The 18,209-nt window shown below is 33.0% G+C and overlaps 3 protein-coding genes and 3 pseudogenes across 7 annotated transcripts; 3 read left to right on the forward strand and 3 right to left on the reverse strand.

Annotated features, from left to right (window-relative positions):
• The first annotated feature begins 1,017 nt into the window (after nt 1-1,017).
• Nucleotides 1,018-4,440, forward strand: LOC104733504 (pentatricopeptide repeat-containing protein At4g18840). The gene is made up of 2 exons (XM_010453077.3): nt 1,018-2,883; nt 3,994-4,440. Exon 1 carries the CDS (start codon nt 1,255-1,257, stop codon nt 2,875-2,877), a length of 1,623 nt encoding a protein of 540 aa, XP_010451379.2. The 5' UTR covers nt 1,018-1,254; the 3' UTR covers nt 2,878-2,883; nt 3,994-4,440.
• Nucleotides 3,003-4,114, reverse strand: LOC104731691 (transcription repressor OFP5 pseudogene; annotated as a pseudogene). Its single transcript, XR_015574349.1, has one exon. The product of XR_015574349.1 is annotated as a transcription repressor OFP5 pseudogene (transcript).
• A 1,639-nt stretch (nt 4,441-6,079) lies between the features above and the next one.
• LOC109127945 (putative defensin-like protein 27) lies at nt 6,080-6,493 on the forward strand. Its single transcript, XM_019233564.1, has 2 exons — nt 6,080-6,137; nt 6,303-6,493. Exons 1-2 carry the CDS (start codon nt 6,080-6,082, stop codon nt 6,491-6,493), a joined length of 249 nt encoding a protein of 82 aa, XP_019089109.1.
• A 1,523-nt stretch (nt 6,494-8,016) lies between these two features.
• Nucleotides 8,017-13,952, reverse strand: LOC109127946 (F-box/kelch-repeat protein At4g19865-like; annotated as a pseudogene).
• On the forward strand, nt 12,986-16,083 carry LOC104757763 (putative phosphoglucomutase, cytoplasmic 2). 4 transcript variants are annotated; one of them, XM_087478129.1, is made up of 8 exons: nt 13,762-14,206; nt 14,308-14,420; nt 14,763-14,845; nt 15,054-15,117; nt 15,205-15,286; nt 15,367-15,593; nt 15,715-15,755; nt 15,846-16,083. In XM_087478129.1, exons 4-6 carry the CDS (start codon nt 15,058-15,060, stop codon nt 15,459-15,461), a joined length of 237 nt encoding a protein of 78 aa, XP_087334255.1. In that variant the 5' UTR covers nt 13,762-14,206; nt 14,308-14,420; nt 14,763-14,845; nt 15,054-15,057; the 3' UTR covers nt 15,462-15,593; nt 15,715-15,755; nt 15,846-16,083. The 4 variants fall into 4 exon arrangements, with proteins under 4 accessions (XP_087334254.1, XP_087334255.1, XP_087334257.1 ...); XM_087478128.1 differs by lacking the exon at nt 14,763-14,845 and having other exon boundaries at nt 12,986-14,206; XM_087478130.1 differs by having other exon boundaries at nt 13,772-14,420.
• A 444-nt stretch (nt 16,084-16,527) lies between these two features.
• On the reverse strand, nt 16,528-17,741 carry LOC104733505 (F-box/kelch-repeat protein At4g19870 pseudogene; annotated as a pseudogene).
• Between the last annotated feature and the right edge of the window lie 468 nt (nt 17,742-18,209).

An 18,209-nucleotide genomic window follows, 5' to 3' on the forward strand; every position in this document is an offset into this window, starting at 1 on the left:
TAATAGATGTGAAACAGAGAGGTACAACAAAGAGGTGTAACACATAGAGGTGTAAAATTAAAAGGTGTAAAAATTAATGGATGTGATTTTTGAAACCAGGAAGTACAACAAAGAGATGCAAAGACTAAGAGGTGTGATTTAAAATGTGTAAAAATGAATGGATGTGATTTTTGAAACCAGGAGGTACAACAAAGAGATGCAAAGACTAAGAGGTGTGATTTAAAAGGTGTAAAAATGTATGGATGTGATTTTTGAAACCAGGAGGTACAACAAAGAGATGCAAAGACTAAGATGTGTGATTTTTGAAAGATGGGGGTGCGACGAAAAGACACGATTAATAATTTTAAACCGTTGGATTAAAACTGGAATCAATCTCATCCGTTGGATTAAAAGTTGACACAAAAAAGTGGGTTTGCTATTATATATAGATGTTGTACAGTTTTTTTTCTTTGAACAAAAAGCTGCATAGTTTTATTTATTTATTTATTGTTCAAACCCTAATCTTGATTTAATATATGTTACTATTCTTCTCAATGTTTTTTTCTTATGAAAAGGTTAGTAAGCCAAAAATAAATAAAAATTTAGTAAATCAAGATTATGATTTGAATAGTAACATACATGGAGATTATGATTTGAATAGTAACATACATGGAGATTATGATTTTGTTAATATCATATAATGAAGATTTTAAAAATAAATATTTGCTAATTTTGTTAATATCTCATTTGATCATTTTGTTAATATCATTTAAATATATTAATGCTTTATATTATGAATTAGATAATGATTTATTATTTCATTTTTTAACTAAATTAATTTCAAATTTTTATAACTTATACTATTCAACGGCTGAAATGTTACCAATCAAGCTAAATACTCAACCGCTTCCTTTTACTGTGTCATCTTTTTCATCCGCTAACTTTAACCGTTTTCTTTTTGACCACCTTCTTTACAACCACTATAAAGATTTCAACCGTCTCTTTTAAACGTGGTTACCAATCGGAGCCTTTTAAGTTCCCTAATTTCTTCAAAGAAAAAACTTTGGTAATCCAAACACAAAACTGAAAATACTATTGTTACGTTAATTATCGTATTAAGAAAATAAAATGGATTAAAGTTCAATTGTAGCCTAAAATGGTTTAGTACTAGTGCCAATGTCGTATCACACAACATGAGTTCAAGTATGAGTTGTGTACTTCTAGTGATAATAACATTTGCAACATTTAGGAAACTGAACCAAAAAAAAAAAAAAAATGAGTGTTGTTGTTAGTTCATCATCAACTCTTCAAGTACCGATTCTGACATTTACAGAGAGAGCGAAATCTCTGTCGGAGATTAAACAAGCTCATGCCTTTATGCTCAAAACAGGTCTTTTTCAGGACACCTATTCCGCGAGCAAACTTATCGCCTTTGCTGCAACCCAAACAAACCCAGAACCCAAAACTGTCTCTTACGCTCACTCCATTCTCAATCGGATCGAGAGCCCTAATGGGTTCACTCACAATTCCGTCATCAGGGCTTATGCTAATAGCTCTACCCCTGAGATGGCTCTAGTCGTGTTTCGTGATATGCTTCTTGGCCCTGTTTTCCCCGATAAGTACAGCTTCACGTTCGTTTTGAAAGCTTGTGCTGCGTTTTGTGGGTTTGAACAAGGAAGGCAAATTCACGGTCTTTTTATGAAGAGTGATCTGATGACTGATGTGTTTGTGGAGAATACTTTGGTTAACGTTTACGCGAGAAGCGGTTACTTTGAGATTGCACGTAAAGTGCTCGACGAAATGCCTGTGAGAGATGCGGTTTCGTGGAACTCGCTGTTGAGTGCTTATCTTGAAAAGGGTTTGGTAGAAGAAGCTCGTGCGTTGTTTGATGAGATGGAGGAACGGAATGTGGAGTCTTGGAATTTTATGATTTCGGGTTATGCTGCTGCGGGTTTGGTTAAGGAAGCCAAGGAGATTTTTGACTCTATGCCGGTGAAAGATGTGGTTTCTTGGAACGCTATGGTCACTGCTTATGCTCATGTGGGTTGCTACGACGACGTTTTAGAGGTTTTCAATGAGATGCTGGATGTTTCAACAGAGGAACCAGATGGTGTTACTCTTGTTAATGTTTTATCTGCGTGTGCTAGTCTTGGTTCCTTGAGTCAAGGTGAGTGGGTACATGTTTACATAGACAAGCATGGGATTGAGATTGAAGGGTTTTTGGCTACAGCTCTTGTGGATATGTATTCTAAATGTGGGAAGATTGATAAGGCTCTTGAAGTGTTTAGAGCTACTTCAAAGAGAGATGTCAGTACATGGAACTCGATCATCTCGGGTTTAAGCGTCCATGGTCTTGGAAAAGATGCTTTAGAGATCTTCTCAGAGATGGTCTATGAAGGTTTTAAACCAAATGGTATTACATTTGTTGGTGTTCTGTCTGCCTGCAATCATGTGGGGTTGTTAGACCAAGCTCGCAATCTTTTTGAAATGATGAATAGTGTTTACGGGGTTGAGCCAAGTATTGAACACTATGGTTGTATGGTTGATTTGCTTGGTCGGATGGGTAAAATTGAGGAAGCAGAGGAGCTTGTGAATGAGATTCAAGCAGATGAGGCTTCGGTTTTACTTGAATCTCTCCTTGGTGCCTGTAAAAGGTTTGGACGATTGGAACAAGCAGAGCGTATAGCAAATCGGTTACAGGAATTGAATCCACGTGAGAGTTCAGGTTATGTTCAGATGTCAAACTTGTATGCCTCTAATGGGAGATGGGATGAGGTTATGGAGGTGAGAAGAAAGATGAGAGCAGAAAACGTAAACAAGAAGCCTGGATGCAGCATGATTGAAGTTGACGGGGTTGTTCATGAGTTCTTAGCTGGTGAAGGACTAAGAATCGACTAAAACTTGGTAATTTCCAGAAATTATATTGGTCTTATTCTGTCAATTATATAGAACTAGTTATAACCAAGAAGCATGAAGTTAGGGGAGGTACATCCTAGAAAGCTTAAACTATTCACAGATCATAATGATGAATCAATCATGCACTGATCTTTATATTACTATATATTATACACCAAAATTAATGAAAATTCATATCATTATGCACTTGCTGAAACACATGGATGATCATATCATGATATTCATTGGTATTGAGTCTGAGATAACAAACCAGAAGCTCTTTGAGTTCTTCAGGGTGGTTGATATCATTCTCCATGATCATCTCAATCATTGAATCTCTAAAATCCTTCTGAGGATCGCTCGAGCATTTCACTACTGCAAAGCTTTCGTTCTCCATTCCTCCATCTGCTGTTTCTATCAAAGCCTCGTGCTCCCGTGCTCTCAGTTTAGCCTTCTTCAAGTCTTCGATAGCTTTAACTCTGCATTTTTCAGATGCTCTTGGTGAAAATACTCTAACCTTGTTGTTTTCTTTTGTTCCTAACCTGTTTAGCTCCCTTTTTAGGTACAGAGATTTTCTCTGTTGGTCTGCCTTCAGCTTCACTTCTCTTAGTTTTACTTCCTTGAGCTTTTGCCACTGAGGAGCTGATTTTGTTACAGTTTGACCAAGATTTATAGAATCCTCTTTACTGTAACTTCCTGTACCTATCCTTCTCGCTGGTTTTTTCGCCTTGACCTCTACATCTTGTTCTGATCTCTTTGGCTTTTGTTCGAGAAGCCTTTGGTCACGTCTCTCACATCTCTGCTTATCTCTGTTCACCTGAATTCTTGGCGTCATGATCACAGTTCCTTTGTCTCTATCCATTGCCTCTACTTCCAGAAAGCCACACGTCTCTCTTTTGAAGTCTCTTACTTTCTTCCTTACACTGGTCATTATCTCTTCAAACTTCTCATTTGACTCCCTATCTGCTGATCTTGTTGCAGCGTTCTCCTTTTCTATTTGTACTCTATGAAAGCCTTTTCTGCTCTCATTAATATCATTTCGACGTTTAGTAGAACTCAAGGAAGATTTTGTAGACATGGTCTGGCTAGCTTCATCATTTTGCTTCTTCTCTTTTGCAGGTTTCAAGTCAGAAGAACCGCTTAACTTTGAAAACCAAGAAATAGGAGGAGCACGAGACAACCCGGAAGAAGAAGAAGAAGATGAAGAAGAAACAGGTTTCTTCCTTCCCCATCTCATCATTCCAAACGATCGAAGAATGTGAAAAAGTTTGGTGCTGTCTTTGTTAACCGTGTTTCTTAGGCTTATAGACTATGAAGAGATGTATAAAAAATGAAGGGATGTATCTAGAGCTTACTGCTGTAATATTGTTAGGTCGTTGTGTTTAATAGGGAGAGGAACTTTAACGGGTAAAAGCTAGTTGCAGTTTGAAAAAAAGAACCAAACCCGCCTGAAGAATCCTGTGACCACTTTTAGCCTAGTTAACTTTTTCTTTTATTGGTTCTGTTATCTCTGGGTACGTTCTGGAATTTATAACAAAGTGGGGGACCAGTTTTATCAATCAAAAACCAAACTTCATTGATGACAAAGACGTAGGCCTCTCTCTCTCTCTCTTTCTCTTCTTTCGGTGTAACGTGACCGACCCAAGAACCACAAGAATCTTCCCATCCTTTTAGTTTGTAGTAGCTGTCTTAATACCGTAAGAACATTGAGTTCTTAGATCATGGAATCTAGTGGCTTTTGCAGTGGTTACATGATTTACACATCCCTAGTCATGTCGCAAAGCTGATACAAATATTACCCTCGAAACCCGAGTGTCGTCCAACATAACAATATGATTGGTACTGGTCCCGGTCTCTCTCTGGTCCTAGTCTGAGAGGTGTTATATAATCATGAAGAAGGTAAAGTTGATGGATTTTGTGTTATCTCAAAGTTAGAGATTTTGTGAAGTTTTGAGGAAGATGTGGTCCTGACCTTTAAAAGAACAGCTAAAAAACTCTCCATATGGATATATCACCTACCTTGAGGTATGGTTTGTGTCACCCGCCAACAACTTGTTCATGATTTTAATTTAATTTTAGTTTCTTTTTTGTTTCTTCTTCTATATAGTATAGCCATCAAAATGGGGATAGAGAAGAATTTTGAATTTTTATACATTATTTTTGTGTGTCGCTTGTATTGTCAAGACTTGGCATTGAAGCATTAACCAATTTCAGTCTCTTCTACTTTACTATCTGAAAAGGAATAAAAAGAATACTTACAAAAAAGAATAAAACCCCATCCCGTAATTTTTTTTTCCTGACCAAGAAGATAAATAAAACTGTAATTATGTAGTTATATCTTTTAAGATTTTTTTGGAGACTAGTCTCATTCTCATATATATTTATCAAATAGGACAAGACATTATAATATATCACGGCTACGTCCTTGGCGATAGCGACGATACGTACCCCGTTATGTTTTCTTGATATAGAAGAGTACATACATGTTGTAAATTAATTTTTATGAATAATTTGAATTATCAATTAAACCCTGTACTAAAAAGTTAAGTAGAGAGTTAAGTATTAGACTATAGTTTGAATGTGGTTATGTTAGCCAATAGCCACGTGATTAAATTGATTGGTTTGATCATGTGGTTAACATAACAACAGCATTCAATCTGTGGTCTACTACTTATTCAAGATTTTTTTCTATGTGTTTACTTGCAGATTAGTTTATACAAAAAAAAAAACATATATAAAAAGATCATACAGTAAACAGAGTTTGTAGAAGAAAAAAATATTGATCCAAACAGTCATTATTTTGGTTTTTTTAAGAATCTTTGACCACCGATCGGATCCGGCCGGATGCAGTGATCCGCTGATACCAAAAGACATTTCAGGTCGTCGTTGCGTTTTGTTTTTAAAACATGTTGTAAATTAATACACGATCATCAAGTCACCTTTTGACTGTTTTAAACTTCTAATTGACTCGATTTTTGTTATCATGTAGTATTAAATTGTGTTTCCACAAATCAATAGTATCATCATCAATGCAAATGTTATTTTGAGTAACATATGATTTTCTTGTTGATACTAAAATTATAGTTGAATATTTGCGTTCGGTATGGTATTCATTATTAGCAAACAAACAATTGGGAACACTGTATATGTAACCAATCTACATTTATCATAAGTCATTTTTAACACTTAAAGATCCGAAAAATTAATGGTCCACACAAGAATTATTGTCTTCGTTTTCCTCGCTCTCACCATTCTACATGCGGGTTAGACTTAGTCTCATTAGATCGAAACAGCATTAAAGGGGTTCATTTATTCTTGTTACTACTACAGTTTTTTTTTTAATAACAGAATTCTGATTACTATTCTTTAAACCTAAGATTTTGAATATGTGGTGTGTGTGTGTATACGTTATTTTGCAGATATTGAAGCGACAAAGGTGGTGAATGAAGATTCAGTTTGGTCTTTCATTAACAAAGGAGCTTCATTGTGTTGCAACGATCACCCCGAATTTGGAGTATGTACTAATAATAGTAAGTGTAACAAGTGGTGTCGTCAAGGTTGTAGCAACAAAAGAGGTGGCTTTTGCAAGAGAAAAATTTGTCATTGCTACTGCATGTAAACTATAAACTTCACACTTTTCAATTAATAATTGATCAATACAACTATCATTTTGTTCACATTTCGAGTTCAAATGTTTTTATTTCAAACTTCAAATAATAATAATTAGTAGATGAAATCTTTAGGTGTAATAAGAATTAGTAAATGGGCCAATAAAATAAAACCATTAGGTATTTGTATAAATAGCCCATCCTAATATACATTTGAAGCTTGAAGCTGAAGCCACCTAACTAATAAAGGTACTCTTTCTTAACATTGAAGTCATCGCAGAGACAATTTTGAAATTTATTTTTCTGTACTACTACTTCGCTTTCGATAGTCTTTATGAAAATATTATATATTTGGATTTGTGCTTCCATGTAATCATTAAATCTGTTCATAAATTGTAAATCGGTTCTTAATTCAAAAGTTCACTAAAAGTATCTAATTAATTTGTTTAAATTTCTTTTCAATAACAGTATATATATTACAGCAATAAAAGTGAAATTTAAAAATAATTTATCTAATAATATATGAAAAAATCATTCTAATAATATTAGATTTTAGAAGACTTTTTAACTTGATTGAATACATTCCTTTAATTTGGGGGTAAAGAACTAAAATATTTAAATAATAAAATATAATCTATATAATAATAACAATCTGAATAAATTCCAACAACAGTTGCGACGTACCTTTTCATTAAATAACCTTTTAATATATTTTTAAAAAAAATCATAATAATTGTATCTTTTACAATAAAAGAAAAACATATGATTGCTTCTGATCATTTTAAAGTTGTGTCTTTTTACGATATTTTATTCACAACTTTTCGCTCTAATAATTATGTTTATGTTTATGTATTTTGAACTATATATATATATATTGTTTTCTTTTTAAATAACTAACAAATCATTGTTCGCTGACACAAATTATATTATGTTTATGTTTATGTTTATGTACTTTCATGTTTAATCTAAATAATAAAAAATTTAATATTCAATATCCAATGTTATTCTATAATCTAACTAAAAGTTTTAGAAATGATTATATGTAGTAATATAGAAATTTAATCAACTATAATTATGTAACTTACAATTGTGTTTATTTATTGTAATTCTTCGAAAATTAGTGTTTTTTAGATTTAACTATTTAATCTTTTATTTTTAGAAGTTGTATATATATTTATTATAATTATTGGTCGATAAATTTTCACTAAAGATGAGAAAAAAATAACTCAAGATAAAATATCTTTTATTTTTAAGATTATTTTATCAAAAAATTGCATTACTTATTATAATTGTTCATTTGATATTTTCATAATATTTGTTTATGAGAAATATAAATATCAATAATTGTTATGATATCTGTTACTCTTTAAATAATTGATGTAGAATTCAAAACGATAAGATCGTAAGTTGGATATAACTTATATTATACAAGTCAATCAAACCGGCTAGACAATGCAAGAGCATGTGATGACGTAATCTGGGGACGATATACAAAACATCAACCCACTCAGCTTTTCCCCAAACCTCACCTCCATCACGCTTTTCCAGCACGATCTCTGCGCCCCAAATCACTATGTAGTCGGTTCCCGCACCCTTGCCAAATAAGTAAGAGTTTCTCTCCAGTGCTAACCAATTTAGTTGTACTACCGTTCCAATCATACCTATTCCTTAGTGAGTCTAACCCTTTCACATTTTTCCACCCAAACTTTATGTCATACCAAAAGCACCCGCGGCGACCATTAATGAGTCTCCATAGCAATACAATACATTCTCCATTCGATACCACCACATCCTTCCCACTTACTTTGCCTCTTCTTGTAGTAAGCATACATATTGACTCCACTCCCGGTGTGAATCTTCCTTTCGATATCTGCGAGTCTATAAGGAATGTACCAGTTACGTAACTCACTACCCGACGGGTGATCAGGGAGACGTTCCCAAGTCTGAGCCTTAATGTCATATACCTCATCACATGATTCCACCCCAAGGCACCCTTCAATTACGTACATATATTTTGCCATCGTGTAAACTTGCCAAAGCATTCATCCGGACTATATTCATGCTAGGTGCATCGCGCCAAGTGTGAGTGCAACAATCAAGCACCCGAACAGCGGAGGACGGTGCATAGTCCACTGGTCCGCCAATTACATAAATCTCTGAACCAACAGCAACGGTGGATTTTGATACTGATGGAAGGTTAGAAGAGTAATTAAAAATTATGGGGACAAGCAAGTGTTCAATTGTCTTCTTCTTCTTCGGGTAGGGTTCCATTAGGGTTAAGCAAAAGTCTAAACCATTGGTGAATGTGAAAACTGCTATCGTATAGACAGACGTAGAGCCACTGTTCGGTGTTTCCGAGGTGGGATCGAGCTGCTTTGAGGTCGGCGGAAGAGAGAATTGAACGGAAGGTTTTGCAAACGATTGAGAGCGTTGGGTAATACGAACTCGAGACCCTGGCTAAGCAACTCACAAGGACATCGTCTGGGAGTAAAGAAAAAGACGGAGGTGGTGAAGAAGAAGGAGACGAATTCTTAGTCTTCTTCGTCTTCTTCCTGTTTCTCTTCCTCTTCTTCTCCGGTAGTTCTACGTGGATGTTCATAGCCACACAGATGATTTTGTGGAACTGTGTCAGATTAGAGAAACTATATTTGTAGGTTTTGGTTTATTTAATAGCAAGACAACCCCTAATTATAAAATAATTTTTTTAAAGACCCTGCTGTAATTAGGAGAGTTTCCAAGATGGCTATACAAATCCAATTTTGTTCTCTACTTTTGTTATGGACGCTCAACTCCGCAGTGAGAAATATTATAATATTTTTGCTAATTTCTCACAAGAGCTTCCAAGTTTCAATGTCACTGAAATAAAGATAACAAGTTTCAATTTTAACAAATAGCTTTTTTCTTTCCTCAAAACATAGAATTCGGTAGTCATCATCATGTTGTGCTCCTTTTGCCTCTGCTTCCTTCTCCTTTCTCCAACTGGTCAAGGATACATTCATATTATAAAGATATATGTATAAAGATACTAGTTCTATGCATTATACAAACACACGTTTTGAAAATCGTATATATCAAATCCATCGAGAAAGGACACACTAATCAAAACAAACCGAACGTTGAAAAATCAAGAAACCAAAAGCTCATTTAAGAAAAAATAAATAAAAGATGTTACAACCCTCGGTCTTTTATTGTTTTATAATTCTTAAGGTAGAAGTGATTGTCACCATTATGTGCGTGTAGATACGTACGTACATGTTCGTGAAACTAACTTTTGAAATTACTACGTGTTGATCACTAATATATATACAAAATGCGTCCAACTTTGAAATTTCCTAAACTACCCTAACAGATTCATATGTGAAAAAATGGTCCAACTTTAACATTGTGGCATTCATGAAGAAAGTAAATATATGGAGAGAAGCATTACACAATGGAGATATTTAATTTGGACTTTTTTCCTTCATTCTGCTATGAATCCAGCTAGCAAGGGTGTCCGTCCAGCAAGAAAATTCTGCCAAGCTTGCTTTCCGGAGTCCCAGTTAAAATGAACTTAAGACCTTCAGTCTCAGCGCGTCATACAATTTTTACAGAGTCGTCACCACTTCCAAACTGTACAGATGCAATTGGAACGGAGATGCTACTTAGAGCAACCCATTGAATGGTAGTTGTTACTGGAGGTCTCTGGTTTGAAAGAAGGCACTTTGATTGTGATTGTGAAATTACTTGTAGTGCAGTGGCAATGTTGTTTTTGTAACTCATCAAGTCTCTCGTTCAAGCCCTCAAATGGGTTTTAAGTGTTTTCTTAACTCGTAACCAACTTTATATATTTATATACTAGAAAGTAGCCCATGCGATGCGTGGGTTATGTATGCATTATTAATTTGAAATAAAAGATGAAGATTCTATTTAATTCTATATGAAATGTACATGTAATTGTTACTATATTATATATATTGAAAAATAATTTTTATAATATTATGGTTTAACTACAATATTTTTATAGATATTTGTTATTTGATGCAATTCATAAAAGAATCATTTTGATAGAGAAAAATGTACAGTATTATTGAAAATATTAAAATAATATGTTATTATAATAATATGACCATTGTTTTAGTTACCGCAAAATTAATTTAATTTGGCATTTTTGTTAAGTAATTAAGATAAATTATATTTATTTACAGTTTTTTTTTTTTTTTGAAAAAACTGATAGGTAGTCTAAAAATAAAATTGTAAGACCTTACTATATAATTACTTTGATAGATAATCTAATGTTGTTCTATATATTAATTTTACTTTCATAATCTAAAAGTAATACTTAACAACAAATAATTTTAAAAGAAATACCTTCTCTTGTAATCCATTTTAAATAATATCCTTATATATATACAAAGTAACTAAATTTTAAACCCTAAACTCCAAATACTAAACATATTAAACATTATCATACTAAATATTATCTCTCAATCACTCTTGAATTAATTTGCCTCAACTTTTTATGTTTTGTGAATGATTTCATAAATAAAACATTTAACTTTTATAGATTTTATACTATGGAGTATTGATGTACCATTTTTTCCATTGCTTGCTTTTTTTACAATTCACTTTACCTTTGTATAATAAACTTTTATTTTGTTCGGTCCAAACGTTTGAAGTCCCTTTGATATGCCTTCATCTTCATGGATAGTGATTCTCCACAATCTAGCCAATATTGTAATATGAAACAAAATCCCTTTCATCCAACAAAATGAAAATGTTGCCACAAATCATATTCCAGCCTTCTTTCCATTGGATTTTTTTTTTTTCAACATATAATGGACAAGACCTGAATCATATCCAGTCCCTACTAAGAGAGATAACACGATTTAGTGGAATCGAGCTCCTGTGGGATCGATCGCAGAAATGGTACTGTAAGCACTTGACTAAAAACACTTCCCATCATTTAAAATTTTTAAAATTATATGGGACTGTATTAAATTGTTATATTAGACAATACTGCCTCTGTTCCAAATTAATCCATATTTTAGGATTTTGAAACATATTAAAACCCGAATTTACTTGCATTATTTTTGTGATTAATGAATTTCAACCAATAATATTCAGTTCTTTTTTATTAATTTATAATTTGTCATTAATTACTTATTAAAAATATCTAGAAAACCTAAAAATTGTTTTTTTTTGTGCAACATTTGTTTTTCTCTAGAAAATGGATTAATAAGGAATGGATGGGATAGATTATAGTGAGGAAAATATATTGTGACTATTATAATATACATATTATTTGATGGCTTTAAAACATAATATAAATTTGTGGTCTAAGGTTGTTTAGTCTGCTTGTCCTCGGGAAATGGTCTAGCTCATTTCTCGATAAGATGTTAAAACAAACACATAAAGCTAAAATAAAGACGTTTAACTAATTCTCATGAAAGTTAAAATAATGTCTACATATATAAAAATCAAGAGTAAATTTTTATTAAAAAGTAAATAAAAGAATTTAGATTAAAATTTAGTTAATCATTTTTTCTAAGAATCTACCTTCTTGTATCTTGACAAGAGTTTAGCTGAACCTTTAATATCCATTGATTCCATTCCATGGCTTCTATATAATATAGTTTAAAAATTTGAGAGTATGAGTCCAAGTATTTAAGTAAATGTCTGATAGATGTTACTCTTAGGTTCAAAATATTTTATTAACAGTTACAAATTTGGGAATTAGGGTATTTGGTGTCATAACAGTTATATTTGCCTAATTTTACATAACACTGCAACATTTGGCAGCGTATATTTTTGACACATATCCTCACTTCTCAATTATTAATTTATTTTTCTCAAAACTACATACATTATTTTTCATATTCACTATATTTAAATGATATTTCTGTACTAAAAAATATATTGACATTTATATATGTAATGTCCTTTTAGTCATTATATATAGATATCATTTATCAATATCTTATATAATTACCATAACATTAAAATTTTGCAAAAAAAAAGAATTATTAATATTATTATTTTGGACAAAATAAATTTCCAATTATTAATGATTTAATATTAATATCATAATTTCAGAAAAATATAATGTGATGGTTATTAAACTCTTTACTAATTTCAAGCTATATTAATATAATAATATTATAATAATTATTTTTTGACAAAAAAGTTATAATATTTGCTTCACATTTTTGTGCCAAAAGATCAAATCAATTTATCCTAATATAGTTTAAAGATATAAAACAACATGATATTTTATTTTTCTTTAATAGTAATCATTAATACAATTTATTGCATATTAATTCTTTAAAATGTAACTCCAATGATATTTGAAAAAATTTTAAAACAAATCTTTTATCATATGAATACACTTTAATGTATTAACTGTAATACAATTTGTGTTTTAATATTTGTTAATATTTTATTAACAGTTACTCTCTTTAATGCATGGTAAAAGCAATTTGTAACCCACTACATGATATTAAATATTAGAATTTAATAAAGAAAATACACTTTCTAGTCTCCAACTTTGGCAAAAAGAAGCATGAACTTTTTTCATTAAACAAAATAAATTCAAACTTTCTTTTGGCTTAGCCAAATTATAGACTCCATGTATATATGTGTGTGCAGAGGAAGATGATGAAAACCCAACTCAAGACATTGACTAAACTGTCGATCCAATTTTCCAAAGTTAAGGATTGATATTTTGTCCCTATATGTTATGCAGATACTGTTATTTAATTAGAACTTGCAGACTTATGTTGAATTCCAAAAAAAAAATCAAAACGACTGATCAGTTACATTTTCTTGCTACAAAAAAATTAATAACAAATAATATCTATAAACTGTTACAAATTAGTGACAAATTTTAAGTTAATAGTTATTGTAGCTAATTAGTTACTAAGTGTAACTACATAGTGACAAATAGTAACATACATAATTTGTAGAAAAAATGCTACATACTTAGTGATACAAAATTTTGTAACACTGTGACACACAACACTAAATGTAGGAAATTGTAGCATTTTCCTCACCCTTAAACATTTTAAACATTGCTTAAAACATTTTTCTGCTTAAGTGTAAACCAAACACACAAAACCATTTTTGTGAATCTATATAAAAAGAAAATTTATCTATGATTTTAATCTATAATGAAAAACATCATATTCTGCTTAAGTGAACCAAAACACAAAACATCTTTTTATTTAGGTTTACATTTTTGTGAATCTAAATAAAAATAAAAATAAAAATAAAAATTTAATGGCTTAAGTGTAAACCAAAACACAAAATTTTCATTTTTTATTTTTCTTTTTCCTTGTAATTTCACCTCTTCGTCTCCATATCTTCTCTCCCCTCTCTGTCTCTAAATCTCCTTTCCTTTTCAGATCTCCTCTTCTCATCGTCTCCAGATTTCCTCTCTCTTCTCTTCTCGTCGTCTTCCTCCGCCGCAGCTACCACCAAACCCACCCGATTCATCCGAAACCCGTTCTGTTTTTTTTTTCTTTTCCGTTTATGGATCTGACTAGAGAGTTAAGAAGAAGAATGAGTCTCTCTGTTAGTCTCTCTTTATCTCTTTTGAAACAGGTACCACAACCGTTGTTCCAGGTAAAATCACTGGTGTCGCTTCCGCTTCTCTCCGATTCAGATTCTGGATCTAAGACTGATACTGATTCCGATGCCTTCTTACGGAGCCTCCACGCCTTCTTCTTCGCCATCCTTCTTCTCTCACGGTTCTCTCTCTCTTCTATGTCTTTATCAGCTTCTCAAGTTACTTGTTTCAGTTTACGATGCTGGTTTATTAGTTTTTGTTTGTTTTCTTCGTTTTTCTTAGATTGGGACTATGTTTGGTTATTGGTTTAAGCTCCGCTTAGGTGATGAGACTTTAGAACGGTCTAAGCAGATGTTTAAGGTCTTTCTCCGATTTCATTGCAAAGAATTTGCGGGGTTAGTCCTCTGTTCCTTTATATTTTGATATAATGAGATTTAGTTTCAAAGTTTCAGATGTGTTCATTGTTTTTGTAAGCCTTAGTAAAGGTTTTTAATTTACAATGCTCAGCTCAAATATTTTGTGCTCTTTAGTATATGTCGATAGATTATATCTTCAGTTTACATATTGAGGGAAAACCATCGATATTAACATTTGTGTATGTTTCTTTGATGGGTTTCATCTTGAGGGCACATGATGACTCATTTATCTTATGGAACAACATGAAACTAGGAATATGTTCAGTATATATAGGTTGTTCATTCATGAACTCGCTTGAGTGTGGTGATGCCTTTATGCAGAATATGCAAAAGTTTCTTTATCTTTGCTAGCAGATCAAATCCACTGACTCATTTTTATACACGATCGTTTTCTCATTTGGATGGTAACTTCCCATGCTTTTACCTTAAGCTGTATAGTTTCATGGCATTGTAGGAATTAGGTAGGCGTTTCTTAGAAATTAAGTTTATCCAATACTCTTTATTCAACTGTTTAATTCTCATTTAGACAGTTTCCCTTGATGTCGTTTAATTCAATATTTATCCAATATTTATCTTCTCATTTAATTCTCAACTTTCACATTTGTATTTAAGGAGCATGCCGACCTCAGCTGCCCTTGATGTCGTTGCAAAAACCTTAGGTCTGAAGTTCTTTGAGGTACATGTCACTGTGCAGCTTCTCTCTAGCTTCCATCTACTGGAATTACGTAACTTGGTCCGTTTTTCTAATATATCTATCTTCCAGGTTCCAACAGGCTGGAATTTTGTTTGCAATCTTATGGATGCTGGGATGTGTTCTGTATGTGGAGAAGAGAGTTTTGGAACTGGTTAGTTTCTGTTGCTAGTTCATCACATGTCTTACAACTTTAAGAACCTTACACAGCTCACAAACAACCTTTTCCCTTAGGTTCGGATCATATCCGTGAGAAAGATGGGATTTGGGCAGTTCTTGCTTGGTTATCCATACTGGCTCACAATAAATATGTCATCCATAGACTGTAGACGCAATATGTCATCCATAGAATGTAGACGCAACTGCAGCTAAAGAAATCATGGGGCTCTTGGTTAAGTTACAATCTTCACTTCCTGAAGTTTGGATTTATGCTATAGTATGCATCTGCATAAATGTTCATGGTAAGTCATCGGTTACATAAAGACAAAGTGCATTCCATTTGTATTTCCATATTTAAGCCTTATCTTTACTAATTATATGATTTCCTGCCTTATCTTTACTAATTATATGATTTCATTGCAGGCCTGAATATGTACTTTTAGTTATCATTCATCCCTGCCATTGTAAGTAAACAAAAGCAAGAATAAGTTAAAAACTTGAAATTAATAAGACTAACACTAAGAGAATGTGTTTGTATTTGTTTGTTGTTTAAGCTTGTCATGTTGGTTGGAACCAAACTTGAGCATGTTGTCTCGAAGCTTGCTCTCGAGGTTAAAGAACAGCAGACATGCACAACTAATGGGGCTCAAGTCAAAACTCTTCTGGTTTGAAAATCTTTTTTTGAATGTATTTATATATCTTCTATTTGAATGTATGATATTAAACTAAGGTTTAACATTAATTGTAATTGTGTATGTTTTGCAATTTAATTTTTAACATATTTTCACATAATTTGTTTTTGGTGCTAGATATAAAACTTTTCAATTTAATTCGAAGCTAAGTGTATCTAATATTCCACAAATTTTTGGTCACATTTTGTCACAAGTTTATGACACTGAACTATGTCGCTATCTGTCATTAATCAAAGACAACCAAATTGTGAGTGTTTGAAGCTAATTACTATGTAAATAACCGAAACAAGAAGTAGCAAATACCCACAAATAACTGTAACTTTTTGTATCAATTAGTTACAGATAAGTTGTAACTAAACTGTAACAGTTTGCGACAATTTGCTATACTGAAAACATTTGCTACTACCAAATAGTTACAAACTATTTTGGTAACAAAATTGTAACAAACATTTTTTAGCTATAAAAAAAGCTTTATACCCACATTTTTTTCTGTAACAATGCTACACATTTTTACTAGTGTGAACATACCTTGGATATAAGTCAATCAAATCGAGACAACAAAACAACGCCAAAGATGACCTGTTCTGGGGACACTATACACAAAATCAACCCACTCAACATTTCCCCAAACCTCACCTCCATCACGCTTTTCCAACCAATTTCCGCACACCAAATATTTACCCAATTAGTACTATTGGGATTGAATTTCGTACATCCTTCCCAAAGAAGCAAGAGTCTCCCACCAAAGCTAACTACTCTAGCTATACGTCCACCATTTTTGGCACCACTCCTCTTATACTTGTCTTTTAATGATTCTAACCCTTTCACTTCTTTCCATGCACCAGACTTAATGTCATACCACCGGCACCCGTGGCCGTGACATTGTCGTTCATAGGAGTAGGATATATTCTCTATCACACATTTTGACATCGGAAACGTTGCAATCACGCCTTTACCACATTCCCATTTACCTTGCTTTGTGTCATAAGCATACATCGTATTGTCTCTATTATCAAAGTAAATCTTTCCGTCGATCTCTGTGATTCTATAAATGTAACTCTTGCGTACCTCAGTACCCGGATCGGGGAGGCATGCCCAAGTCTGAGTCTTTGTATCAAATACTTCCACCCATGATTCATTCTCTAATACTTGGCCTCCCATTACATAGATTTTACCATCGTAGACACATGTCCTCGCAAACATCCGGGGTACGATCATGCTAGGGGCATCACGCCAAGTGTTACTGCGACAATCGAGGACCCGCACAGCTGAGGACGGTGACCATTGTCCTCCGACTACATAAATCTCTGAACCAACAACTATCGAGGGTGGTAGCGACTGAATATATGGAGACGGAATCGAAACAAACGAGACTCCGACTGTCTTCTTCTTCTTCTTCCTCCTCTTCTTAGTCATGGAGTCGGGTAGGGTTTGATTAGGGTTAATCCAAAGTCTAAACCATTCGGTATAGTGACAACGATAATCTGATGCACAGACATAGAGACACTTCTCGGTGCTTCCGAGTTGAGATCGAGCTGCGTAGAGCTCGGTCGAAGAGAGAATTGAACGGAAGCTTTTGGAAACGAGCGAGAGTGTCGGGTAGTACGACCTCGAGATCCTTGCTAAGCAATTCACAACGATTTCATCTGGGAGTGAAAATAAAGACGGAGATGACGATGGTGGTGAAGAAGAAGGAGACAAGTTCTTAGTCTTCTTCCTCCTCTTCCTCTTCTCGGATGGTTCGACTTGAATGTTCATAGCTAGCCACAGTAATGATTTTGTGAAAGCTGCGATCAGACTATTGAAACTATATAAATAGGTTTTGTTTTATTTAATAGCAAAACAGCCCCTTAATTATAATTAGTTTCTAAAAGACCCCAAAATATATATATACTAGAAAGTAGCCCACGCGATGCGTGGGTTATGTATGCATTATTAATTTGAAACAAAGAATCAAATTTCTATTTAATTGTATATGAAATGTACATGTAATTGTTAATATATGTTTTCATAATATTACGGTTTAACTATAATAGTTTAATATATAATTATTATATGATGCTTCATAAAAGAGTCATTTTAAGATAGAGAAAATTAAAAAGTTCAATTACACAGAATTGTTGAAAATATTTAGACAATATGTTACTATAATAATAGGACCATTGTTTTAGTTACCGCAAAATCAATTTAATTTGGTATTTTTGTTAAGTAATTAAGATAAATTAT

The sequence above is a fragment of the Camelina sativa genome, chromosome 12, assembly GCF_030686135.1.
Source record: "Camelina sativa cultivar CO46 ecotype springtype chromosome 12, ASM3068613v1".
NCBI lineage: Eukaryota > Viridiplantae > Streptophyta > Magnoliopsida > Brassicales > Brassicaceae > Camelina > Camelina sativa.